The following is a 27,802-nucleotide window of genomic DNA, read 5'->3' on the forward strand; positions in this document are numbered from 1 at the left end:
AAATCACTCCAAGAAGCAATGCAGGAGTCCCCCTTGTTCCAGAACCGTGGCTGTTCCTGGGGCGAAGCATCTCGGCAAGTGCTTCAGGGCCTGGATTGGGCTCCTGGGAGTCTTGGCAGGAAACTCCACGGGAGCTTTAATGACAAAAAATGGGTTTTTTACATCTCTGCTGAAAGTCTGTTGCTGCTTCACCTCTCAGCAGAGGAGGGATGTGAGCAGCAAAGGACTGGGGCAGGCAGCAGAGCTTGAGAAAGCTGCTCCCCAGGGACCTGGGCTCTGGCGGAGCAGCCCGGGATAAGCGAGCATGAGAAAAGCAGGCTTAGCCCTCCAGTCACCCGTTAGATGCGTTTCCGGCTGCTTTTCATCTCACTTTGAGTTTAAAAGCCATCTTATTCCGGCACCGATACTGCCGCCAGCTCCGGCATGGCTTCAAAGCGGGGCTGTCTCGGGGTGGCCCGGAGGGAGAGGCGCAGGCGGGACAAGGAGGGCTGTGTCCCAGCAGCACCTGCCAGCCCAGTGGGAGCCGCTTCCCCGGGCACTGGGAGGGTCTGGCCTCCAGCAACCCCTCTGTGTGCTGGGAGTCCACCCCCGCAATGGGTCTGTGGCTTCCCAGGAAAGCGTGGTGGTACAGGGCTGCCTGGGGGGGCACAGGCCAGGGATGCTCTTTCTCCAGACGCTTTTTGTCCCGCTAGCACAAGGCTCAGCCTTGTGGTGGGGAGTGGGATCACCTCTGAGGCAGGGGCCAGTGACCTCTCAGAGTTTTGCATCCCCTTTTTACCTTCCCACTTACCTAAATCTCTTCTTTTCCCCCATAGCACTCTGCGGCGTGGCTGAGGACAAGCACACGGAGCGGTGGGTGACACCTGCTGTCACATACCCAGTTCTGGGGGGACGCTGGGGATCCACCCAGAGTGCGCTTGTGGGGTTAGGCATTTAGATCCTCTGGGAACAGGAGGACGGTGAGTAACGCAGTGCTCGGCAGAGCTGTGGTGGTGTTGGCCAGCAGGGTGGTTATTGTGTCCGTCACAGCTCGGGTGATGCTGGTGGATCCCTGCTGTTACAGAGGGACCGCTGCCCAAAGTGCTGGGGCTCTCCCACAGTCCAAGCGAAGGGGTCTGCTCCCTCCTGGCTCACGCACAAGTGATTTCACCTCAACAGTGCTGCTTTGGGCAGGAGCTTGAGGACCTGAACCTCATGTTTTAGGCTGGAGGCAAGACCTGGATTCAGCTGATGGCAATTTCTGTGGATTTACTGGAAAGACTCTTGGAGTCAGTGGTTGTATTTGCTCTTCCTTCTTGGCTCTTCCTCAAGTGAGAAATACCAGATACGCAGCGCACTCTGGTACAAGCCGTGTCTGCCCTCTGGGAAAAAGCTCCCAAACACCCTTTTGGGCAGCGTGGGGCGTCTTCGCTGCCCTGAAAGGAGCCGTATGGGCAGTGCAGGGGAGCGGAGGGGCTGAGTCAGAAACTTGGGCTGCCTAAGGATGATGGATGCACTTTCTTTTTTTTTTTTCTTAATGCTTAGAGGATGAGCAGCAAACCTCCCTGGATGGAAGAGCACTGCCCAGACTCTTCACTCCTTGGCCTTTATTTGTTTGCTGAGCGCCCGGATGCGATTCTCTGGTTTTTCCAAGAGCTCTTGCTTAAGCAAATCTGTCGGGAGAAGTGCACTTACTGCTCGGTGACAAAACGTGTTCTTGAGATGGAAAAAGCTCTTTTCAAGGAAAACATGACATTTCAATGGAAAAGTAACTTTGCGTGCTGTTTCTAATTTTAAAGCTCTGCCTTGGAATGCTCCCATGGACTTTGAAATCAGAGCTGACTCTTATGCTTTCCAGGTTTTATCCACCTTTCCCATATAATTTCAAATTGCTCCCTCTGTTAATGAGACAATATTAATTCTGCCTTGGTGGATTTTGCGTAGATCGCTTCCAAAGCACAGTTTTCCTTATCCCATCCCTTTTTTTCTGGTTTGATTCCCCCCCACCCCAGCTCTAGGCTATAAATACCTTTAGGCCAGGCTCTGGGAACTGCGCAAAGCCCCGTACCTGGCTGATACCTCCTGAATGGATGAATGAATGAACGTGCTTCCCGGTATTGCTCCGTACTAAGATTAACTCTTACAGCCACATGCTTCAAATTCATGCATCTGCTCATTTGTAAAGCATTTCATCTCTCTTAAATGTGCTAGTGTTAATTTCCCCCTGTTAATCTGACCTGTGTCATGAGGGAGAAATGCTGATGGGTTTTTTTCCCCCCCTGTATTCTGCCTAGTCCTGGTTTGGCCTCGCTGTGCTTAACTCTTAAAGCAGGAGCAAAACCGGGTGCGAGTCAAGTGCTGCAGCTGGCCAGAGCCAGCAGAGGGGAGGCGAGAGCAGAGATTCTGCTTTTCCCCACTTTGCAATAAATTTCAGGAGAGGGGAAAAATGGCTACTGGCTTATTTTTATTATTATTGTTATTGTTACCCAAAATAAGAGTGATCTGGTCAAGCTGATAGTAACAGTGGTTATAGGTGGGTGAGCGGGGCAGGTGCAGCATTAAACCATTACACCGGCAGCCAAAACTTCCCGGCTTGTGCAAGGTCCACGGCCGCATCCTTCCCATCCCCTGTGGGGACCACTGACCCGGGTACCCCTGTCCTCGGCAGAGCTGCTGCCGGTGAGGTTCTGCGCTCCGGGAGAGCAGGGGAATATTTATACTGGAAGATGGTATCGTGGTGCTGCTCGAGCTGTCCTTTGAGGTGAAGAACAAACAGGTTCGTTTAAACAAGGTCACCCCTTTAACAGGTTTAAGTGGGTTTCACTGTAAAATGAATTCATTTCAACAAAACCTTTTTTGATAAATTAAACCAGCACCACTCTGTATATAATTTCTATAAACAATCTTCTCTAATGTTTACCTAACCTGGGCATGCAGAAACTCTTGCACATTAAATATTAGATGAAAAGGAGCTATGAAAGCTTTAAATAAATTTTTTTTTTTTTTTTTTTTAGCAAGAAAGCCAGCATGCCATGGGAAAAACTTTGCTGCTATTGAGCTGGGGCTCTCTGGGCTCCTGTTGAAGGTGAAGGGAGGGAGGCAGCCCCTCAAGTTGCTGTGTTTTTGTGTTGGGGGTTTTTTACTTTCAGGGCTGTGGCGGCGTGGGGCTCGCTGGGTGCACGGTGCTGGGTGCTGGCACCCATCCATGCACACCCCTGTGTCGCTGGATGTTGGCAGTGCGATGGCTTATCTCCTCCTGTGTCACATTTGCAGGGCCTTGGGAAGTTTGGGACTCTGGTTAATTTGTGAAATAATGGTAGAGCATTCATTAATTCATTAATTAAAAGGGCTGCAGCCCAGCCCCACTTCAGGCGGTGGTTTGGGAGAGCTGAGAACTGTTTGTGATTTGAAGCGTTGCGGTGTTTCGGGCTGTGCTGGGTCATTTGCTGAGTGATTTGGATGCTTTCCCTCAATCACCCTGGTTGCAGAACACCACTGGAAAAGATGGACATGACTTCAGTGAGGACAAACTGTCCGGCTCATAAAAGATAGCTGTGGTGAGTGAGAAATCTTCTGCCTGCAACAAGACTAAAATTTGCCTGATGGGGGACATGTAGGTTTGAGTGAGTTTGGGTGAATTTGTGCTGTTTGTCTCCAGAAAGAAGGAAGGGGCGAGTGGGTCGGATCCATTCCTGCGGAAAGCCCCAGCCTGGACAAAGTGGCTCCCTTCCAGCTTTGCTCCTCGAGGGCAGACTGCTGCCATTACCTTAACTCCTTTTTGGACTGGTAGGAAAAATCTTAGGCAAAGACCTTGCTGCAGCTGAGTTCTTCCTAAGACATCGCCGAACCAAGCCCCAGATCCCACTGTGATGTGAAAATAAGGGGAACGTGCTTTGCAATTAAGCATATGGCTTAACTGGATTGGAGGGAGGACAGCAGAAAAATTTCTGCTGAATAATTCAGTATTTAGAGACGCCCTCACAGCACACGTCCTGCTCGGCTGTTCAGATCCATATCTGGAGTCTGCTAAGCCAGTGACTTCATCATGAATTAAATTATTCAGTAATATATAGACTAAATTTGGTCCTTTTAGGGTTGCGAGAGTACTAATCCAGCGAGCTGCACCGTGGGGCTGTTTGCAGATGATTCAGCTGCTGCAGCAGCTCCTGCGGAGACCCGATGCTGTCGGGGAGCACCCACCCCAAAACCCCAAAACCAGCCCCTCTGTTCCTCTGGCACCCAAAAGCCAGCCGCTCCCCAGCTGGGATGCCCATGGCTCCATGGCGTTTTCTATTGCCTGTTGGTAAAAGTTTCCAAAAAAGCTTTTTTTGGGGCTATTTAGATGGTTTCCCATAGTTTGCTCCGGCAGGTGACAAATAACCCGAAATGCTCAGTGAGATGGGTGCTGCTGTTCAGAGTATTAATGGCACTGGCAAAGCAATGCACGGCGAGGCACGACGCCCGCAGGAGAGAGAAGCGATATAAAATGACACGGGAGATGGGAATTAGACAAAGGAGGTCTCGGCTGCAGGACTCGTGAGCCGGGTGAGTTCCCATCCACTGGGGATGGGGTGGGACCCCGCAGCTCCCAGCCAAAGCCGGGACTTGGATGGGCTCAAAGTGGTTTTTGTCTCTGTCTTCAGTGGAATTGCGTAGAAACCCTTTCTCCTGCGGGCCGGGGGACCCTGCAATGAGCCCGTGGCATTTCTTCAGGGCTTTGTGGATACCGGGATTGCACAGTCTGTCTAAAATGTGTGTTAGAAATCAGCTTATCTTCCAAATAAACCCTCGGAAATTCCAGTATCTCCAAGATGTGCTTGGAAGCGATTTATTCTTTTTTGCTTTTGGTGTTTCCCTGCTGCTTTTCAGCATTATTTTTAATGACGCTGTGTTACCAGAGATTGCTTTTGGTGGATAACACGGTATTTAGGGAGAAACCAACAGCTAAATCTGGTTATCATTGACGTTGCTTATAAAATATACATAGCAATCAAGATACTGACCATGGCAGTAAATTGAAAATATATTGAAAACATAAAGCATTTTTTCAATTTATTAGTAATATAAAAAAATATTTGGGCATTTTTTTCCCCTTGTTAAAAAGAAAGATATAGAAGCTGTTGTAAGGAAATCTGTAATAGTGTTGGTCCAAACTCCGGCACAGCGCGGAGGGCAAGCGGTGCGCTGGGTTTTGTGGGCTTTTAGATAGCAAACAGCCTGCTCTGGACACGCTACGGCAGCGCCTGGGGCATGTTCCCATCTGCCAAAGGGCTCGTGGAGGGAGCCCAGCCTGGAGCAGCCGCTGACTCAAGGCCCTAAGGGGTCCTGGGAGCAGGTTTAGGAGCTGCTGGAGGGCTGGTGGCTTTGCAGCGGTGGCATTAAAATATGTGACTTTCCCCCCCCGCTGGCTGCAGCCTCTGGTGCTGGGTCAGGTCAGCCCTTGTGCCCCCACAGCGCAGCACGATTTGGGCGCGTTGTTGAAGGGTTAACCTCGGCAACTGCTGGGTACGTGTAAAAATATTAATAAGGCTGCTGCGGATCGCCTTAAAAATGGGAATTTACGGTGGTGGTCAAAGCTAATGTTTTGGATCAATGCAACATCCCTTCTCAGAATGAAAAAATAAATTAAACGGACCGTCATACAGAGGGTATGTAACCAAATCAATCATATTTATTGCATTTAATCAAAACTTGATTCAGTTAAATTTATTCCATATGATAGCCGTGCGCTTTGCGTGATGCACACCTAGCTGAGGTTGCTGGTGCGGCTCGGTGAGCTCTGCACCGCTCACCGGAGGGAGGGCTCAACCCCCGTGTCATTACACATTAATAAGATTAGGGGTATTAATTTGTGTACGATGCTCCGAGCAACGGGTGGGGCGTGTGTATATGTACCCAGGGAAACGATCACAGGGGCTTTACCGTGGATAAATAATATGTGTTTAGTAACCGATATAATTCCTGCTCCTGCTGCACTGCCCTGTTTGCTTGCTGCTGGCCGCGTCTAGAGGGCGAGATGCGATGGATGCTGCCGTACAGCATGCCGGCCTCGCGCCATGCACACGCCGGCACCGTCCGGCATGGCCTTGCAGGTAGGTGCGATGGGGCAAGACCTGCCAAAAATCCCAGGTGGAGCCGGAGCGGGGCCGAGGGATGCGGCACAGGCACGCCGGTTTATGCTGTGCCAATATCCAGGGAATAGAAACGGCAGCCCGCGCTGCCGCCCTTGCCGTGCCAGTGCGTGGCTGGCCGGCCCCGGCAGAGCTCCCTGCCCTGTACCATCCCTGCCCTGACGTGGCCTGGGCTGCTTTCAGCTCCACCGCTAATTGAATCCGTCCGTCCCTTCGGGAAGGCTCTTGCCACTGTCCCGCAGGAGCGGGTTCCCAGGAGCGAAGGGCGCTCACACCTCCCCTGCCTGCCTGCACCACCACGTGCTGTATTCCCATCCTGGAAGGAGGATTCGATCACACAAACCTTCCTTCTCCTCCTGGAAGTTAAATATTAGAATTCTTCCTAGCTGCATATATAATTCACTACATTAATCTTCCCTTAAAACGTGCTCCTTCCACAAAGCCCCTCTGTATTGATCCAACAAAGACAATTATATATTACGGGGGGAGGGGGAAACAGCTGAAATATTTGAGATTGGCCCTTCAGTGGGATTTATTACGTGTCTGAACTATAGTGTCTGCCTATTTTTTATTCTAAGCCGCTATGACAGGGGTCATGTCTTCCTCCATATACTGTACAGCGCTGTGCACTCCGATGGGGCTATATTAAATACTCAGGATGATTAATCACACTGTATAAATAACACACTTCTGTTGTGTTTGGAGGCGTGCACGCGTGTGTACGTCAGCGGTACCTCTATAGCGCACAGCCGGAGCGCGGTCTCCAGCAACAGGTACTGCTGCCCCATGCACAAGGGTCCTGAGCGTCGTGGTCTGACTTTGAAGTGCTCCTTGGTGTGTGCAGAGCCTTGGTCTGGAGACCCCCAAGGTCCTTTCTGACCCAGATTTGTCCTGGTTCTCTGTTTTTTCCCAGCCCAGTCGGTTGCGGTGACCTTTCTGAGCGGGATGCAGTCCCGGGGCATCTCCCAAAGGTGATGCAGGGCATGAGTCCGGGGGCTTTTCTGGTACCCTGCCTCTGCGTGGGAGCCCATCACCCTCTGCCTCGGGGCGCCGAAACCCAAGTTGCGAGGGTGCAGGGGGATGCCCTTTAGTAGAGGGATTGTGTACTGCCTCCATCCATACCCCAAAACAAGGAGGCAAAGCAGACAAGCTGAGGTCTGTGAGTCTGACTGGGTAGGCAATGAGAAAATAATGAATGACCAGGATCGACTGTTTGTAAATGTGTGTGAGATTAATGAGCAAAGGCTTCTCCATAACACAGAAGGCATGAAATCAATCCCGCACTCTGAGAATAATGAGGGAATCAATAGGATTACGAGGTTAAGGCTGGAGTAAACCTGAATGACAGCTGCAAAATAAATTTTATTTGGAGGACGTGGCTGGGGTTAAATGAAATGTAATAAATAATGTAAAGCATTTAAGGGGTGGGGAAATGGTCCAGAGATGTAAGGAAGAACAGAAGGCCCCACAGTCGCTAAATCTGTCCAGTTTATATCCATGGTGTGTTTTCGCAGGCGTGTGACGAGAGTGTGACATAGACCATGCATGCGGCTGGACTAGCGGCACTGCGAGGTTGTCCCCTCTCCCCTCGCTGCCTGGGACAGGGACAGGAGCGGGGAGGTGGCAGCGGTGCCGCCGGCACCTCGGGCTGCAGCCGTGGCACCGAAGCGGGACAGGGACGTGCACGCGTGAGCCGTGTAACGCAGCGCCGGATGCGTTCGGGGTGCATCACGTATGAGCTGCCGGTTTGTGCATCCCTTTTCCCCTGTGTTTCTCTTCTGGTCTCTGATTTTAAAAAGCCGGCGTTGCTGCCATCCCGTTTCCCGCAGACCTCCTGCTGCAGGGCACGGAGACCTCCATCTGCAGAGCCCACGGATGTGCTCAGGGCTCACGCGTACCCGTATGGACCCATCCTCTGCGTGTCGTGGTCACTTGCAGGGACGTGGACCCTCCTTGCAGCGAGTGCCTGAAGCCACTCCACCTTCATACCCACCGTGGGCATGTCCCGTCCTGCTCTGTGCTCCTCTGGGCATAGGGCTGCGGCTGGAGGGGTTTGGTGTCCTGCTGGCCGTGGTTTTGGGGATAAAAGCTGTGCGGGTGGGTGTAGGGCTGGGATTTCAGGTGCTCGGCACCTTCTCCTTTGCGGCTTTGGGGGGATGGTTGTGGAAGAGCTTGGCGTCAAGGCTGCTGCTCTCCGAGACCTCAGCGACTTTCAATGCCTCAGTGAAAACTGAGCTGCTCTGAAAAACTGGCCACGGGGGTGGGTGCCAAACCAGTCTGAATGCTGAGGTTGTAACAGTTACGCTGATTTTTCTGCCATGATTAACTCCTGGTCCTGTTCCTCCCTGCTAGGAGTTTTTGGGGAAGGAGATCTGATGTTCCCAGGATGTGGTCAGTGCTTTAGAGGCAGAGCCCAGAGAGATGTCAGCTGCTTCTGCCCCCGAGGAAACAAGTATCCCACTCTGGGAGGAGCAGCTCCAAGCTGGGATGGGACAAGCAGAGATTTTGCTGTTGAATCTCCACATAAAAACCCCTCGCGCTTCCTTCTGGGGCTGGCTCCCGGGGTCCCTGCAGGGCACTGCTTCCCCCGGATGCTTTTCCATCAGGTTACCCTGTGCTGCCAGGGCTTGTCCTCCCAGAGCGGACCATGCGTGTGCAGCTCAGCCCTGCTAATAATGGCTGCATGTGTTTTTCCAGTCATTAAGCGTATGACTAATAGAGCTGTCCTGGCTGCATAATGCACGCTGACAACAAGGAGCCTCAGGGGAGGGGAACAGAAATAGAGGGATATGAAGAAAATGGCTTAAATTTATCCCCCGGCCAGTAGATGGGTTTTCCCTGTAGGTGTTATGTCCCCACTGTGCTGGGGTGGGAGGCTGGGGAGCCAGAGAGTTGCCCCCTGCTGCCCTTCCCATTGCAGTGGTCTGGGGCTCTGTGTGTCCGTCTGTCCAGCCCAGGCCATAGGGTGCAGCACCGTAGCACTCTGGGCTGTGATCTGCCCCTGTGCGGAGGATGCCATGGGCTCGTCCCTGTGGGTGATGCCCCTGTGCGTCCCGACCCCACCGTGCGCTCGCTTCAGCTCTGGTGGCACCGGCACAGACTGTTAATGGCAACGCTGGCTGTCAGTGGTTTATCCCGCTGCTGCGCGCTGTGTGTGTATGAGGAAGGGTTTGCAAACCTCTGCGTGCACAGGCGGGTCCCCGCTGCCTGCCCGCTGCCTGTGCATCACTGCCTGCCCCTGCACACATGTGCCTGGTCCAGGGCAGCACCTCCCTGCCGGGGTCCTGGAGACCCCACCTGCCTCCCACATGAAATCTCTCTGCAACAGGGTGCAGAAAAATGCCCTTAAGTTTCCTTTTAATAGCTCCTGTAAATCTTATTTTATGCTAAAGCCACGTTCATTATTGTCATAAAAGAGGAAGAACTGGTGAATGCCCGGCTGGCCCCGGACTGGGTGACTTGGGCAGAGCAGAGGCAGCAGGTTGAGCGCCACGGTTGTCCCTTGCTATTTGGCATGTTTGGGGACACATCAATGACACCGGGTGAAAACCTCCAGATGCTCATGAGGTGCAGACCCCTGTGCCTGGGATGGGCTCGAGGGGCCCCGGGTACAGCACATGGAGCTGTGGGTCAGGCTGGGGATACGTGTGTCTAGGTGGCCGGGCACTAGTTTTGTTCCAGCACCTTCCATGCCATAGAAGTCATGCAGGATGTTTGGAGTTGGTTTTTTTTATGTTTTTATTTAATATTTTTAAACCATCGCACAGGCAATCTCAATCCCAAATCCCAGCCCAGAGGTCAGCGGAGAATTGGCCCTGCACCTGCAACCTGAAACCAGCTCTGCCTGGCTGGCGAGCCTCACGCTGCGCCGCTAATTAAGGGTTTGGGGGGTTGTTTTTCTTTTCTATTTTCTTTTGAGATGCTGTTTTGAAGAGCATGGCCAAGAATGGGAATTTCATACGGTAAACAGAAAACCTGTTCTGAAGTTATTTATTGGTTCTGTTTTCTAGCAAGTGGACTAGTATTGATTTATTTTGCAGCGTCTCTAGAGGCTTCTTCAAGGTTAAAATGTAGACATCGCATGTTAGGCTGGACTAAATACTGGCAGGAAAACGCATTTGGCTCTTTTAATTGGAAAAACATACTCCTTTTATCACCCTGAGGCGAAGACTCTACCAGAGCAGCACAGAGAGGGCAGGGGAATGTATACAAGCGCAAGATGCTCTGGTTCATGCTCGGGGGATTCGGTGGGAGCACAGAGGCCCCCACAACCGCATCTGGCTCTGGGGTCCCACCAGGCCCTGAGAGCAATTCCCCGGGGGACGCTGGCCCCAGGTGGGGAGGCTGGGTGCGAGCCTCCTGCTGAACAAACCTGCGCTGGTTTTAGGAGCTGCTGTGGCCAAGCTCGGTCCCAGCTCCATTTTTGCCTCTGTGAGCTCATGCCCATTGGCATCGGGGGCTGACCAGGCTCCCGCAGCCTGGCAGGGATGGCTCGGTGCCGGTCCTCCGCAGTGGATGGCAGGGGCTTGTCCCAAGTGGAGATGCTCTGCATCAAGAGCAGGAGAGACCCACACGTGCTGACCTCAGATCCCACTACCCCCTGTTTTCAGTCCATACGGTTGCATCCATTATTCAGCCAGAGGCAGTGATGGGAAAAGAATTTTTCATCCCTAAGAAACACTTGGCAGCCCCTTACATCCTCAAAGTGCTTTCCAACCCCCGTGCTGCTTCTGTACTGCTTGTGCCCCTTTCTTTGGCAGGTTAAGGGACTTGCCCTGGGCCATCGAAGGAGGCAGTGTCAGAGACAGGACGGCTGCTGCTGCTGCGGGTCCCCCTTCTCCGTCGCTCCCGAGCCGGCAGCGAGTGCGCGCAGCCGGGGCGGAGGTGGAGAGCTCTGCTGGGAAGGTAGGAGCTGAGGTTTAGAAATCATGATGTGTGAATTGAAATGGGAAGCAACGGATCTCGGGAATCACCGCAACTGCTACAAGGTGTTCCTTGAAGCTTGTCAGCAAGCCATCTGCCCGCTCGCCCTAGGTAAACACCGTGCTGTGGCCAGCCCTCCTTGGAAAGCCATGAAGCAGAGGGGTCCCGTGGGGTGAAGCCCCCCAGGGCAGCAGTGTGGTCCCGGGTGGGAATGGGAGGAAAAGGGCTCTGGCGCACGCATGTGGAGGGAGCTGTGTTGGGGCTCTGGAGCAAAGCCCTGGCTGCGGCGCTCGCTCCTCGTAACTCATCCCAGGGACACCCGCGGCGGGGAGGTGGTGGACAACCGCGCGAGGACCACTGGACCCAGCGTGCAATTTATGGTGCCGGGGGGGAAAAAAGCAGCCGGTTTGGGAGCAGAGCGGCGTGCGGGAGGAGCGTGCCTGGGGTCAGGCTGCTGCCCGGTTTCTCTCACTCGGAGCTCGTTATTCAAGCGTTGACTTTGCCCGTCGCTCCCCCGCGCGCACCACAGCCACCTCGGCTGCGTGGTGGATGCAGCGGGGCACGGGTCAGGGCACCGGGTGGAAAGCCTGCCATTCTCCAGTCCTGCTGCACATCATGGCTTCCAGCACAGTTTGGGCAGTGGGGACGTCACCCCCCCTCCATAGGGACATCTGGGTCCCTGATGCCCTTTGACATCGGGCACCTGCGTGCACCGGTGCTCGCGGCGAGCCAGCTCAGAGGCCACGTGGAGCGGCAAAATGGCCACGGGCTGGCCCCGTCCGCAGCCCCAGCAAGGCGAGGCAGGCAGTGAGCCCTGAAACAGCTGATTAAAAAAAGCTGGGTGACCTGGGATGACACAGACGGCTGGTGAGTCAGTACGGCCCCAGAAACGCACCCAGTGGGTCGGGACTGCAGCATCGCCACCAGCCCTGAGGGCGGGAGAAGGAGGAATGGCCCACGGCTGAGACAGACCCAGCACGGGAGGGCCTGGGGGGGCTCCTTGTGCTTCCCCCTGCCCGCTGCACGCCCAAACTGTTTGTTGCGCTGTGCCTCAGTTTCCCCACTGTGCAGGGGACAGTGGTGCCCCCTATCCCTGGGGGCCCAGGGCAGGGTGCTGAGCTTTGGTAAGTGCTAGGTCTGAGTGAGCTGGAGAAAAGCAGAACTGGGGAAGAACGAGTATTTTTGCAAAACTGGGCAAACGGGTGGCAAGGTCGTCTGCGCCTGGTGCAGCTGTGCAGGGAGGAGTGCGGAGGGTCGGGATTTGGGGGCTGAGCCCCCTTGCTGAGAAGGCCAGGGTCTTCATTAGCCCAAGGCTCCCTGCAGTGCCAGCCAGTGCTCTCAGTCCTCCCATTCACTCACAATTCAAAATAAATACAGAGAGTGAACATGACCTTGAGTGTGTAGTCTAAAGCTTTTAAAACTCTCCTCTAATTCTTTTAACTTCCCGCACATCTATCCTCTGCACCAGCCTCCTCATTTCTCTTTCTCTACAGTAAACTTATACCCTTTCTAAAGTGCCCGGAGAAGACGCCACAGATGAAATGTTGCTTTAGCTTAATTTCCTATTCCTAACATATGCTTTAATTAATGTCATTTGCTTTGATTTGCTGCCAGCATGCCAGTGCGGCACTTCCTTCGTTTCCCAACCTTTACCATAACCTTGTGGGAATGAGTATCAGGTGTTCCCGGCTGAGTTCGTCTGTTGCAGGGCATTTATCTTGAGCTCTGTGGCTTTTCTGCGCTGTGTCGGTGGCACCAGCACAGAGGCAAAACCGCAGCGTCCTCCTTTGCTGGAAGCGCTGAGTATCTCTCGCGCGCAGAGAAGGATGCTTGTACATAGAGCACTCACCAACATTTCTTATCCATGTTTTTTACACTTTCTAGGGCTGAAGGTTCAATCCAGAGCAGTGAGGAACACGGCAAAACAGGTGAGAGGAGGAATGGGACCCCCAGCTCCTGGTTTCTCTGCGTCAGGATCGGAGAGGTGTCCCTGCTGCCAGCCTGGGCACGTGCTCGTGGTGGTGGAGTGATGGCTGGGGTCCAGGGCAGACCCCCCTTCACCCCTCCCGGAGCTGGCTTCCAGCTAAGTGTGGGGAACGGCAGGGGCAGAAGCCCCTGATCTCCCTCCATGGCAGCGGTTGTGCTGAAGCTCGGTGGTGCAAACCTTCTCCATCCTGCTGTGCTGAGCAACAGGGCTCCGGGGGGGGGGGGGCAAAAGCAGCATCTCCTGCTGTCCCCACTGCTCCTGCTTCTCCCCAGATTTCATCCTATTGATTTATGACAGGTGCAGATGGACCAAGAAGCCCCTTTTCCATCCCTCTCGCTGTTCCCACTGCACGGTGACACGCGTGTGCCCACATCATTCACCGCAGCTGCGGCCACACGATGCCCTCCCTCCAGGTGGAGCTGCCCTGGCCTCGCTGCACCACCAGGTCAGTGCCCTGAGCTCCTATGTGAGAAGGAAAACTGCTAATTTGGGGGATCTTTTTCCTTCCGTTCTCCTGATGGAGCCACCTTAGTCTCCCATCCCAGGCAGAAAAGCACCATTAAGCTCCCCACAACTTTCTGTAACTGGTACGCTTGAGAGCAGCTCCCTGCACAGCAGAGCCCGGAGGAATATTTAGCAATTGTCTATTCTGGCCCCAAATCGCTGGCACTTCCATACAGCAGGCCTGAAATGGCCTCTTTCCCAGACAGCTCCTTAAGCAAGGTTTTCCTGTCTCTTTATTTAATGAATCTCAGCCATCCTTTCTCTCCTCGCTGGAGCCAGGGGCAGATGGAGGAGAGGGAGCACACTCCGCTCCAGCGCTTCATCTTTCCCCTCTCTCCAGTTTCCCTCCTACCTACAGCATTTGGGGTTCCACAGCAAGTCATGTCCCATGAGGAGGAAATTCCCACCTTCTGGGCCCCATCCCAGTTGGCTATCGTTTCCCTTCCCATTTGCTCCTATTGAGAACCCTCCCCCCTGCCCCAGGAATGGGAGCGTAATGCCTTTTTGCAGCTCTCCCCCCCCCCTTTACTATGGGGGCAAAGCCACCCCGAAGGCTGTGCTCTGCTTTCAGTGCGACCCCGCTCGCTGGGCGAGGAGGAAAATGCCCAAAATGGAGAACAGCATTTGTCCCAGGCCTGGCCCTGCCCCGCTGCAGCCTGAGGAATGTGTTTCATCGCAGCGTCCCGGGAGCAGGACGGAGGCGTGGGAGGGATGCGACTGAGCAGGGAGCGAGCCGCCACATGCCGGAGGCCGGCTGGCGATGTGGGGTGGCTGCCTGATGAGCAGGGTGATGGGGAACCAAACTCAAGCTGAGGATTTGCCTCTTGGGGAAATCCCATCCCGGTGCGTCCTGACGGCAGAGGGATGCGGTGGTGAATTTTGATGGGGTTTGCCGACCTGCTTCCTAGGAAGGACCTTTTATTCCCCCTTCTCTCCCTCCCTCCCTCCCCACTGCCAGCTCCCCAGCAGCTCTGCAGCCTCCCAGGGCTGGGCTTGGCCCCGCAGCTTCTCCCCCCTCATCTGCGGGGCAGAAACCCGAGGTCATCGCGCTGCCCTGCGAAGCAAAACCCCTCCCCGAGGTGGCCCCTTCCCTCCGCAGCAGCCTCCTGCTCCCCAGACCCGAGCAGCTCTCTTCCTCCCCGCTCCCATCTGCCTCTCACCTCGCCTTCCTCCATCCCGTCCGGCCGCCTCCTCACCGGCAGCTCCACATCTGGACGCGTGTTTGTGCCGCTCTGCTCTGCCCCGTGAGCCCCTACGCTCGGAGGCTGGCCGCTCCCCTCCGCCCTTTTAAATCACGGCTGCCTTCCCGCGCCCCGAAAACCTCACGCCCCTTAAATCTGCCCTGGGTGATTTAGCAAGGACCCAAGACAGGACTGACCCCCAGGAGCATGATGCACGGCTATCATAGGCATCTGGCAAGTGTTTAAATCCCCAGGGTCCCCGTTTGCTCCTGGCTTCGTGTTTTCCGCGAGCCCAAAAGAGTGGGTGTCCCCCCCACCCGCAGCTACATCGCCGAGCCCTGCTTTGACCTGCGGCCGTGCTGCGGGGTCTGACCCCAGCCCAGGGAGGAGGAGGAGGAGGTTTCCCTCTGGGCAACACCATGGTGGAAAGGGACTGGCCAAGAAGAGCCGTGGGCTCTGGCGGGGAGCAAGGGCTTGCACGCGCTGGTCTGGGATGCGGTGGCTTTGCCAGTGACCGAGATGATGCTTTTGCCTAAATAGCGACTGGGACACTAAGAGAAACAGCGGGAGCATGGGCTGCAGCCTCTGTCCCAAAGCGTGGCAGTGCTCACCAGGCACTACTGGCACCCATTCGTGCGTTGCTGTGCTGCCTTGCTCGGGCTGTTGGTCGGTGGGGTCTGACCCCGAGGCGAGGATCCACGTTAGGGTGAAATGTTTAAACGTGACTGTTCGACCCCACCACCCCCGGCTGCTGTGGCAGAACAGGGAGCTGTGCCACATCAGGGGCTTGGACGGGGTCTGCGCCCAGCTCCAGGGCAGAAACGGTGCTGGCAGCTGGCTGCCTTCATCCCTCCTGCTGGGAATTTCTCACCTGGACCAGCATTTTCCTCTGCTCACCCTGGAGGACAGCGATTTCCCATAGCAATAACCTCCTCCTCATCCCCAGCACAAATTAAATAATTACTTTGGGCAGGACTTGCCCCGAGCCCCTCGTCCCCTGCACAGTGATGGGTGGATGATGCCAAGTACGGCGTGCCGAGCCACAACGCGTTGCTCTGAGGGTGCGCCGGGCTAGTTTTGCAATACCTTAAGGCAGTTTCTTGCTCTGATGCAAGGCTTCTGAGACAAGCCTCTCCTCTTTTCTTCCTGCCTGGTGAGAAATGACTTGCAATGTTGTCACTCGGTGGATTTATGTGCGTCTCGGTTTTGCTCGTAGCCCATGTGCTGCAGACCAGCTTATCCAGGAGGTTCCACGCGTCCTCCTCCCGCTCCACCGAGGTCCCCGCAGGATGCCGAGCTGCCGCGGGGCTGCTCTCCCCTCTCGGTGCGCATGTTGGGCTGCCGCCCCATCCCACGCCACTGCCCGAGTCCCTTCTCTCTGGGGCTGTGTCCTCCGGCCCTCGGCCAAGGTTATCCAGCAGCGCCGGTGACCATGGCGCGTCTAACCGGGGGCTCGTGCGACCGGAGGCGCTGACCTGCTGTAAACGGCGGCGACCGCGTGCCGAGCGGCAATGGCAGGGCCTGCTCGGACCAAATCCCCGCAGCACCATTTTGGCTTGGTGCAGGGAGCGGAGCTGCGGCCGCCGTGGCGCTTGTAGCCAGGCTGCGTAAGAAGCACAACGTGCCGAGCACTGGGCATTGTTCTGCTTTTATTTTTTAAAACCATTATTTCCATTTTGGCGTGGTCCCTTTTGCCTGCTCCCATGCTCCAGCATGCCGTAGCTTTAGGGCTCTTTTAATTAAAAAACAAAAAAGTCATTGCAAAGCAGATGGAGCAATTCTCTCTTTTTCTTTTTTTCTTTTTTTTTCCTTTTTTTTTTTTTTTTAATATACTGAAGTTAAATCAGACCTTTGGCTAGGAAAGACTATCTCAGTCTGACGTTCACCAGGGCAGTGATCTCTGGACTGTTCATTCTTAGAGTGTTGCCAAGCTCACAGCAAAGTCTCGTTCGTACAAAATGTGCCATGGACTTCCAATGATATTTTTCTAGATGCTACTTTAAAAAATAATAAGACAGCATATAAAAAATAAAAATCCAGAGCATTTAGGCAAAGTTAACATTAGTTTTAAAAATTAAAACCGTGCCACAATTGTTTGCTTTTATTTGTAAAATACTTAAGCTTTTAAAAAATGTCTAGATAAATGAATATTCGTTCATCGTTTTAATTATTACTGGTTACACAGTGAACATTGCTTGTTTGCATCCTACGTAGCTTTGCTGGAAATTACGAGGGGTAAGTACACTTGGTACGCTGGGACGAAATTATCAAATATCCCCCAAATATTTAAAACCAAATCGGAATATGGCTGTTCGTTTGATTTACCCAGTTTCAGCGGAGCTCAGTGCAAGACTGAGTAACACGTTACTTTCCAACATTTTAAAACATTCGTTAAATTATTTACTTAATGGTCTAAAACAAAGCCTTAGAGCCTACAAACGTGCCCAGGTCAGGCAACTACATGCGGATAATTCGACCGAACGATTTAGAAGCAGAGAATCACTTGCATTTAAAACCGTGCATATTTTCAGTGCCCCCTTACTGCGTCTATTTTAGGCAGATGCTTAAGATGAAAGGGCCGCACGTCAGCCCGTATCTTACCCATGCTTCCTGTCATCGTTTCTTTGCAATTTAATTTTGTGTTTTCCTTTCAGCCTAGAAGTGTTTGGTACCAGTCTCTTGGCAAAAGAGCCTGAGGAATGGAAGGGTAAAGAAATACGACCCAGCTGCTATGCACAATGAGGTTTGTAAGTCCTTGTATGGTATAAATAAGCATATTACACAGTTATTAGAAGTTTGGCACTGTCCCTGTTTAGAAGCCCGAGTCTGATGCCGTGTAATTCCTCCCGAGTACACGCATAATTCAGTATTAGCACTCCATTCTTCCAGCCTTATTACTGGCCAAATTCGGCAACTTTTTCGCGGTCCTCATCCATTCATCCCCTCCTCGGCAGCGTAAACCGGTGAGTTTCCGCTCCAGCCCATCCATCTCTGCCAACCCATGCGGCCGAGGCTCGGTCCTGGCTTCCCGGGAGCCGGGCCGGACCCCGCGGGGTTTTTCCCCGCCGCCCCCCGCCTCGCCCCGCAGCTCCGAGCCGGGGCCGCCCGGCACCGTCGGGTGCGGGCTCGGGGCTCGCTTGTCCCCTCGTCTCCGTCGTGGCTGGCAGGTTTTCTTGAGGAGCGGGGGGAGAGAAAGCAGGTTTTCTTGGGGGGGGGGGGAAGAGGAGCGCGGCTGGAGAAGCGGTGGAGCATCCCCGCAGGTAACGCGTAGGTCTGAGCCCGCTCGGTTTTTTTTCCCGGCTCGCAGCCTGAGTGTAATTATTGGAGAAAAGCGACAGTAAACTTTTATTAATCGCCGGTGTTTAGGGCCAAGGCATGAGCGAGCTCGGTGACAGTGATGAGTGGTTTGGAGAGCCGGTCCCTGAAAGCGGGGCTTATCCTCCCCCTGCCTGCTCCTTGGGCTCGGCGGTGATGAGCCGTGAATAGGAGCCACCCTGCCGTCGGGGATCCGGCCGTTTATCTGCCGGGTGATGACAGTCAGGCTGGTTTCGAGCCTCGCCGGGAATTGCCGGAGCCTCCGGGAAGCGCACGGCGCTGCCGGGGGCTGGGGGGGGGGGCTCCGTCCGACGGGGACGCTTCGCCCCTCGGCTCCGGTCCCGTCCCCTCCACCGGGGGCTGATGAAACCGGTCGCGGCCTCCTCCAGCCCCACCGGTGCGGGTGGCGGCTGGAGGAGCCCCGGGGGTGGTGGGGGCGGGGGGGGGGGTAGGTGCCGTGGACCGGAGCCCGTTGCGGGCAGGTGCTGCCCGGTCTGAAGGCACGGAGGAGCCGAGCGTGGATAACTTCAGCCGGGGAAGGGCCCGACACCGCGCTCCAGCATCCCCGGCCGCACAGACGGGGAGGGCCGGGGGCTGGCGGGAGGAGGAGGGGGAGGCTTTGGCTTTGCTTTAATTAAATCCTCCCCACTTGGGGATGGCCCCCTCCCCCCCTTCTTTTTTTTTTTTTTTTTGTTCAAGGGTGAAAAAAAAAAAATATGCATTTAACGTAGGGAAGCGCAGGCAGCGTCCCTGATTCCCGCTGTCCCTGTCCGCGGCTGCGGGAGGAAGGGGTGGAGGGAGACTCACCCGAACAAAGCCGAGCGACCGGCACCAGCCGCAGAGTAAATCCCCAAATTCACCTTTGCCGTGGAGCCCGGCCCTCGGCAGCCGTCCCGGGCCCCGCAACCTGCGGAGAGAGCCCGGCCCGCAGGTGGGAACCGGCGGCGGGACGGAGCGCTCCGAGCGGCGGTCGGTGCGGTGCCCGGCTGCGCGCATCCTCCGCGGCTCTGCGCGGACTCTCCCCTCCCGCGGCGGTGGGGTCGGGGTACGGGGGCCGGCCCGTAGCTCAGAAGCAGCTACGACCCGCGGAAACCACCGCGGTCGCGTACGGGGCCCAGCTCGGCGCCGGGGACCGGTGCTCCGGGACACCCCGGACGAGCCGGACCGGGTCTCCCCGCTCCCACCGGGGTCCCGCCGGGACGGTTCCTCACCCCCCAGGCCGTCCTCGGCCCCTGCTCCGTCTGTGCGGGGGGCAGGACGGGCGCCGGTCCCCCCCCATCGCCCCGGCCCCGCAGGCGCACGTCGGGGCCCGGCCGCCGGCCCGGTCTCACCTGCCGCCGGTCCCGGTCCCGGCCCGCCGGCTCCTGCGGGAATTGCTCGCCGCTCCCTCGCTCGCATCCCCCGGCCCGCCCGGGGCCTTTTTTTTTTTTTTTTCCCCCTCCCCCCCCCTTTTTCCCCCCTTTTTTTTTTTTTTTGTAGGAGTGGGGAAAAGGTTCATTAAGAGGTTGACCCCAGTTTACTTTTTATTCTGCTCCTGTTCCCAATTTCGGCACCACGTGACGGTGGGAGTGAGTTTGGGTTTAAATTCACTTTCAAGATAAACCCCGATAAAAATCCTGCCCCGGGAAGCCCCGCCGGCTCATGGCCGTGTCCCTGTGAACCCGGGGCTGCGGGAGGCGAGCGGCACCTCGGCGCCCACCCGGGACCGGCCGGCTCGGGTAAGCGGTTCCCGTCCATCGTCCTTCCCCGCGGGCGCGGAGCCGGAGCAGAACCAGGCGGGGCTGTCGCGATATAGGGCGGTGCGCAGCAGCGGGGCTGTCGCGATAAGTATAGCTATGGGGGGGGGGGGGGGTAGCGCGGGAGCCTGGGCGCGTTTCGGGTGGAGGCGAGGGGCTGCTTGGCACGGGGCGGGCAGCCGCGCTGCGGGGTGGGTGGGTGTCGGTAATCGCGACAGCAGAGCTGAAGCGGCCCGTTCAGTCGCGACAGCGCTCGTCCCGAGGAAGGTTCTCTCCCTGGTTTGGGGGGGGGGGGTGGCTTGGCGGTGGGAGCCCCGAGCAGGCGATGCCCGTGGCCGGAGGGTGCGGGGCCGGGAGCCCCTCTCCCCCCCACCCCGGCCGCGCTCCCCTCGGGGCGGCCCCGGCGAGGGCTGACCCCGGCGGCCCGGCCTGGTCGCCGCTTTTTTTGCAGCGGCCGCGCAGCTCCTGCCCGCCTCGGGGCGAGGCTCGGGGCTCTCTGTCGCGACCGAGGGAGGACGGGGAGCCCTGTCGTCTCTCTCCCGGCCGGTCCCACCGCCTTCCACGGCCCGGTCCGCCCAGCCAAGAGCCCCTTCCAAGCGCGGCCTGTGCCCACCGCGGCGCTCCCGCTGCAGCCCCCCCCGGTCCGGCGGGCACTGGGGAGCGCCGGGACCATCGGGGCTGGGAAGGGACCGGCGGGGCTGGGGGTGTCGTGGTGTGTGTCCCCCCTCCCGGGTTTCCCCCGCTCCCAGCAGCGAGCGGCTCCGTTCGCCGCCAGGCCCGGCCGCAGAGCCGAGGCAGGCCGGGGAAGGAAGGCCGCGACCGGGCCCGGTACGCGGGGAGCGGGAGGTGGCTGGTCCCGGTCGGCCGGTTCCCCCCGGTACGGACCGTCGGGTGGGACCGGGGCCGGGGCCGGGGCCGAGCGGGCCGGGCCGGGCGGAGCGGGCCAGAGCCGGTCTGTGGGGCCGTGATTGACAGCGGCAACGTCAGCAACAGGAGGGGAAGGGAAAAGGGAGGAGGGGGGGGGGGGAGAGACAAAGAGGGAGGGAGTCGAAAGGCCCCAAACTGGATCTTTATGGAACATTTTCCGCCGAGATCAAGGGAAAGTGAATCCGCGCAGCGGGGGATGCCCCGCACGCCGCTGCCATCGGGGGCCGCGGAGCCGCGGCCGGCGGCCTGAGCGCCCCCGCGCAGCCCCCGCGCAGCCCCCGCGGATGCCCTTCATGCCGCAGCCGCCCCCAGGCGAAGCCCGGAGCCCCCCGCTGCGCCTCCTGCCCCCCCGGCCGGCCGTGTGAGTTCCCGGGGTGCGGAGGGAAGGAAGGAAGGAAAAAGGATGGGAGGGAGCGGGGACTCCGCGGGTGCGGAGCTCCCTGCCGAGGTGTCCCCCCCGCCGCCACCCCCGGCCTGTCCCCGCTGCTCCCCCCCCGGCTTGCCATCCCGCTACGTCCCCGGGAGCACCGGGATCCCCGGCCGGGGGAAGGAGCCGGGGCCTCGGGCGGGGGGGGTCGTCGCCTCCCACCTGTGCTTTCCCCGGGTCACCCGGGTTGACCACCGGGAACATCCCCACCTCGATCGGGCTGGGGCCGTTCCCTTCTCTCCCGGAGCGGGGCCGGGGGAACCGGCGGTGCCAGCGCTCGGGGCAGCGGGTGAGCCGCTGCGGCCGGGGGCTGCCGGGCAATCCCTGCCCCGGGCCGTGGCGGGGGGGGGGTCCGCGGTGTGTAGGGTGCAGCTATCCACGGGAGTGTATGTGTGTGTGTCCCCTCGCCAGAAGCCGGGCTGGCTGGCTGGAGCCCTCCCTGAAGCTCTGCTGTGGTTGGAGCTGGGGAGGGGGAGCGCCGGGGACCGGGACCGGGGGAAGAGCAGCGCTCCGTCGGGGGCCGAGGGACCGGGTACCGTCAGCGTTTCCCCGTGGGGAAGGCCGGTATCGCTCCCCGGGGCCGCTCCCCCTCCGCGCCGGGGGGAATCTGAATCTCCGTCCGTCTGTCCGTCCGTCCGTCCGTCGAGCGGAGCGGGCGGCCGCGTCCCTCCGCGCTGTAAAAGTCGGGGCTTGATGCGCGGCAGCCCCGGCGGAGCTGTCAGGCCTTATCTTTATTGGCTTTTCCCAGTCTCCGTCCAAGTTTAAGAGGGGCCCTTTTATCTCGGAGCCCAGCACTCCGCCTGTTTACGCCGCCCGGCTCCGCCGCAGCGTTTCGCCGCGGTCCCGAGCGCCGTCGCGAAGCCCCCGGAGCCCCGACGGGCCGGGCCGGGCTGCCCTCCCCGACGGGTACCGGTGGCAAGAAAGCAAGGGGGGGGAGAGGAGAAAAGGTCGGGGCTGGCGGGGGGGGGACGACTGCGGCCACAGCTGAGATGAGCTGCTCGGGCCTCAGGCGGGAGCGCAGCCACGCGTGGGCGGCTCCCCCGCGGGGGCAGGCGGGCCCGGCCCGGCTCTCCTGGGCACAGCAGCTTTCCCCCCCGGGGCCGGGGGTGTCGCGTCCCAGTCTCGCCGAGTGCCGCCGCCTGAGGAAGGACCTCGGGCCGGGCCGGGAGGGCCTGACCCCCGCAGGTGGCCGTGCCCGATGGCTGGGGTGGGAGGCGGCGGGGAGCGTGGGGGGGGACACACACGATACAGGGGCTGGACGTGGCCCCCGGTGCTGCCAGCTAACGGTGCGCCTCTCTTCCCCGCAAGGAAATGCTCCAGGAGAAAAGCCTGTCTGAAACCGAGGAAGGGTTTCCAACAGCCCCCGCGCCCGGCCATGCGGACTCCTCCGCCGGTTCCCCCGTCCTCGGCGTAGCCGGGGGGAGCAGCACGCCGCTCAGCAGCCCGCAGCTCCCCGACCCCGAGCAGGTACGCACCGCCCGGCCCCGCGTCCTGCCCGACGGCTTCGCCCCTCTCGCTCTCCCCGCCAGCCCGGCCGGAGCCCGGCTGGGGGGGGGCCGGAGTCAGCCCTCCCCGCCACCGCGCAGCTCCCTCGGCCACGACCCGGGTGGTGGTGTGGGGGGGGAATTGCGAGGAAATTGCATTTTTCTTTTCTTTTTTTTTTTTAATTTTTTTTTTCCCGGTGCAAAGCAGGCCGCCCGCGTCCCCGCCGTCGGGTTACGGCCATCGGGGCCCGTCGTGTGGCAGAGCCGCGGCCGCTCGTCCCGTGGGTTTCCTTGGGTTTCGTTTTTTTGTTTGTTTTTTTTTTGTTTGTTTGTTTGGTTTTTTGTTTTTTCCCCCGCTAAATAAAACGTCCGCGCCCTCTCGGTACATCGCGGCTTCTCTGCCTTTGTCCCCTCCTCCCCGCGCCCGGCCGGCGCCTCCGCGGTGTCCCCGGCATCCCGCGGAAAAGAACGTCTCCGCGCAGAAACCGCGGCCCTGGACGCGCACGTTGTTCCGCGGATGCGGGTATCCCCGCGGATGCTCCCGGCCCCGGTTTTTTGGGACCCCCAGGGCGACAGCGGGGCCCGTCTGCCCCATCGGGGCACGGAAACCCCTACGGAAAAAAAAAAAAAAAAAAAAAAATCCCTTTGGCCTCAGTGTCCCGCCTGGATGTGAAAGTCTGCAATTAAAACCGGCCTCAGTTTGTTTCTCTTATTTTTGGCAAAGGGCAGTGGAATTTTTGGGACTCCATCCTCCTCCCGCACAGGCAGGACCGGGGCTGGTGTGGCTTCGCCCGGCGCCTCGGCTGCGGCACCGGTCCGGGGTGCGCAGCCCCCGAGTCCCACCGCCCTTCCCCAGCCCCTCTCCGAGGTTTTCCCAGGCATTTCTTCCTATCCTCACTGTCTTTATTTTTTTTCCAGACAATAGAAAATATCAAAGTCTATCTCCATGAGAAGGAGCTATGGAAGAAATTTCATGAAGCTGGCACCGAAATGATAATAACCAAAGCAGGCAGGTTAGTGAAAATTCCCCGCGAACACGTGTTGCTTCTGATCCGTATGAAATGTCCCTGTTTGCTGGGACTGGGTTTTGCAGAGCTACTGCAATTAGTGTCATTTTAAAAAATTATTATTGTGGTTGCAGATTTCAGTAAGGTCATTTTTTTGGGGTATAAACTGTGCATGCGTTTGAGTGTGGCAAATGAGGCTGTGGATGCAAGAAAGAGTTATGGAGTCATTTGCTACATTTAGTCCCAATTCTCTTTGGTAATTCTTCATTTTATTATTTGGGTTTTTTTTTTTAAGATGTTAGCATGATTGTGGCTCTACTTTTTTTCTTTTTTTTTTTTTTTTTTTTTCCCCAAAGCAAACCCAACTCCCCTTTTCTGCTTTAGTGCGCTAAGACCTGTGGTGGCATACTTTGCACCAAAGTTTTAGCAATACGAAGGCTTAGGCTATGCTTCTAATCTCGAAAGTGAAAGAGAGATGGGTACCATTTTGATCCTGTTAAGTGTGGGGAAAAAAACCCCTGCCTTCCCTTGGAAACAAACAATAATTTTGACCAAATCAGAGCCCCCTCAGCATGCACACCCAGGCCCAGGCGAGAGGGAGCCCAGTGGCTCGCAGAGGCTTCGCTTCCCTGGGGAACCCATCCCTGCGCCTGCTCAGGGCTCCCTTCCCTCCCGGGCTGCTCAGGTGGGAGATGGCAGAATTAATGTCAGAAAATTCAACATCAGAATTAAACCTCAGCCCATCAGCAGCCTGGGAGTCAGGCGGTTCCCAACAAAACTAGCCAGCTCCCACTGCGGGCACCGAAATATCTGTCCTCGGCTTCTGCGGCAGCAGGCTCTCATCGCTGCTGCTGGAAAAGAAGAATTGCCAGACTTAGGTGTGGAAATCCGTTTAATTCTAACACAGCTGTGTGGTTCTGCCATGCCCCGCAATCGCTGATTTTACCCTGTGCTAGAGAGCTGTGGAGGAGGACAAATAATGGGGAGAAAGCAGAAGAAAAAATTAAAATTCCCACAGTCAATATCTCTGCAGTCTTTTTTTCCCTGTGGTCCCTGAGCCTTGGCGCGGGGCAGGCGGGGGGCTCGGGGGGGTGTGCGTGCCTTTTCTGCCTTGTTTGCTGCCCACACTGCGAGACCCAGACCCCAACCCCGGGCTTTGGATTTGGGAAGTGATGGGCGGTTTCCCTCTCCTTTCCCCCATCCCCGGCAGTGCTGCTCTGTGCAGCAGCTGGCCAGTGTAGGGAAGCTTTACTCTAATAACCGAGATATTCCCATTAGTCCCCCCGGAGAGGGGGTGTATGTCCCGGGGATCTTCAATTTGTTTGCTATTTGGCCTATTTATGAAGTGATTGTGCGGGTAATTCTGTCCTTATCACCCTACATTTTGGTGTATAAAATCTTAGGGCTTGTTCTGTAGCGTCTGCTGATGTGAAGAGCCGGATTCATTTTGATAGGTCTGCTGCCTAAGTCAGCTAAGACTAGGGGATCAAGACCTCAAATATTTCACCCTTAATTTATAGTATCTGAGTGCGTCTGTGCGGGACGTGTAATATCTTTACCAAATTCTAGACCCTAAGCATCCCAAATGTGCATGTTATCTCTTTGTAAGTCTTAACGTGGATTGTTTAAACAAATCCATATGTATAGGGCTCAGTCCCACATTCTTTGTCCGGTGGAGCAGGCAGTGCACACGTAGTCACCTTTCGTGAACATGTGGATGGGACTGAGGGGATGGGGGGATTGACCCCAAGATGTACAAAACTTTGTTTTTTATGTTATCGAAGCCGAATTCTCCATTTGTGAAAATAAGCGTGGCACCACCGAGCTAACAGCATTTCAATTTTTTTTTTTGAGATAAATAGCTTTTAATCAAAAAAGAGAAATGGCCAAAATGCTGATGAATAACACGAAACAGAATAGTCACTTCCTTTCTTTTCCCTGTATCCAGCTGCAAATGGTGTCGAAATAAAGGGCAATGTTTTTTATTTTTTGTCCTCTTTGGACACTGGGCTGGGGCTGAGCGGGGGCTGCTGCCGGGGACCCGCCGGTGCCCGGACCCGGCTCTCTCCCTCCCTGTCCCGGGTCAGGCTCTCGAGCAGCACCGAAAGGGAAAAAAATAATTAAAAAAAAAAAAAAAGGCACAAAATAATTAGTATGAGGACGGCAGAAAACCCGAGCAACTTAAATCCCGTGATCGTTTAAGTTTCTTCGCTCATACCGAGTGCGGGGCTGGGAGCAGGGCAGCCCAAAAGCAGGAATATGCCGTTAATGGTAATGCGAATGACGAACTGAAAATTATTACTTCATGCAGATTTTATTTTACCCAAGCTATTTAAATAAAGAGGAGCAATAATAAACCTCCTCTTGACCCAATTAAAAAAAAAAGGATGCTTAATGGAGATTTGTATGCACTTGCATTTAGCATTGGGGGGGGGGGAGAAGAGGGAAAACGGCTAATTGCAGGCACTAATTAGGACTCTAATCCCCCTCCCAGCAGGCACAGAGATGCCCCTGAATGCAGTTAGTTGAAATCACTTCAATGTCGGTCTGTCTGACCTCAAGGGGCACAAACGAAAAGAAATTGAAGCCTGATTTTTAAATTTCAAACAACAACAAAAAAGTGACTTTAATGACAAGTTCACTCAATGGAGAGGAAATGTAAAGCTCAGCGGAAGCGTTAATTCCATGGCAATGGTGTAAAATAGCCTTTTTGTATAAACAAGGCAAATATTGATAACTTAGTGGGGGGGGGGGGAGGGGGAGTCATTTGTTTCATTCTTTGTAGAGCTCCACAGAACGAGCCAACTATAAATTATCGAGAATTTAGGGCTGAGAATTACTTTGGGGGATTATTACTCCCTCTTAGGACTGATCTGTAGGAGATATTAGGAGAACACAGCAAGCTCAGCATTGAAATAGAAATCATGTTGTTGCCAAGGAAGCTTGATTTATAAAGTGGAAACATCTTTAAAATGCACTCGCTATCTTTTTAATGTTCGACTGCTTCATTGTGGGAGGGAAAAAAAAAAGAGATTATTTTATATTAAAAGGATCATCAACAGATAAAAAGTTTATGTTAGCAAAGTTCCCTGAACTTTGCATAAAACCGCTCGCCTCCTTCAGACATAAAATCCTGCCCATCGCAGCGCCCAGAGGATGGGACGCAGGGCTCCATAAATCAGAACCTTTTCTTGTTCCTCCTCTCGGAGGTTTCTTCTAATTACGGATTTCTGCTCCGGAGGGTTTGGCCGTTGCTTGTTTTTAAAGGCTGCCATAGACGTAGCGCAAAAATCTCCCCGGTTTTGCCGCTGCCCGGGGCTGGAGGTACCCAGGGGCTGCCTAAACCGGGGAGGAACGAGAAGAAAACCGACCACGCGTGATTTCTCTAAGCGCTGGCCGTGGCGAGTGGCATTTTTGCAGGGCAGCTCTTTCGGCAAGGCAGCCTTGGCTGTGAAACCCCGGGGTTCGCTTCTCCGAGCAGCTTCTCACCGCCGAGCCCCGGGGCGGCGGCTGCGGCCGGTCCCCGGTGCCTGGTGCCCGGTCCCAGCACGGCTTCCCGGGATGGGTGAATGAGCCCAAAACCCACATCGAGCCGTGCACGCCTGTGTTTATAAATAAGGCTATTAATTATTCACAAATCCTCCCATTTATTTAAAAAAAAAAAAAAAAAAAAAGCGCGTTTTCCAAGCGGCGGGGTCCTATTAAATGAAATTACTAAAATCACTGTAGATGGTAATAAAGGGGACAGGGTGCACTGGAGGATGGAGGTGCAGACGGCCATGGGAATTCCCTCCCGGGACAGCCCCGCTGTGCCCGGCGCTGGCTGTGCCTGTCCTAGGAAGGCGCTCACCTTCTGCTGGAGTGCAGGCATGGGGCAGGGAGGGAGCTTTACCAGGGTGGGTAAAGCAGACAGCAAGCGAGAAACTTCATTATAAACCCTGCTTTCCCATTTCATCTCCTCGCTCTTACGTGCTATCATTTAACTGAGCTATTGTGATTTTTTTTTTTTTTAACCATGTGGCAAACCCCGCTTTGTCTCTCTTAATGCTTTGTGAAATCTCATCTGCCAGACCTTATTTTTGCAGGTACTTAATCTTTGCTTACACAGTCTCCCTGGCTCAGGATTTCTTTCCTTCTGTTAGTTTTTATTTAGCTCTAGCTGTTCCCTAGTTTTTTTCCAAGGTGCCAGTCTTTGCAGCAT

At 56.1% G+C, this 27,802-nt stretch overlaps 1 protein-coding gene across 2 annotated transcripts in view; it reads left to right on the top strand.

Annotated features, from left to right (window-relative positions):
• The first annotated feature begins 12,933 nt into the window (after window positions 1–12,933).
• The window catches only part of TBX4 (T-box transcription factor 4), a 46,907-nt gene continuing 32,038 nt past the window's right edge, over window positions 12,934–27,802 (top strand). The window contains exons 1-4 of one of the 2 annotated variants that reach the window (XM_069790980.1): window positions 12,934–13,465; window positions 17,360–17,448; window positions 22,419–22,577; window positions 23,513–23,607. In XM_069790980.1, coding sequence (XP_069647081.1) covers window positions 17,437–17,448; window positions 22,419–22,577; window positions 23,513–23,607 — 266 coding nt within the window. In that variant the 5' untranslated portion in view covers window positions 12,934–13,465; window positions 17,360–17,436. Of the gene's footprint in view, window positions 13,466–17,359; window positions 17,449–20,750; window positions 21,045–22,418; window positions 22,578–23,512; window positions 23,608–27,802 lie in introns of those variants that run through there. The other variant, XM_069790981.1, reaches the window with a different exon arrangement.

Source organism: Haliaeetus albicilla, chromosome 9 (genome assembly GCF_947461875.1).
Source record: "Haliaeetus albicilla chromosome 9, bHalAlb1.1, whole genome shotgun sequence".
NCBI lineage: Eukaryota > Metazoa > Chordata > Aves > Accipitriformes > Accipitridae > Haliaeetus > Haliaeetus albicilla.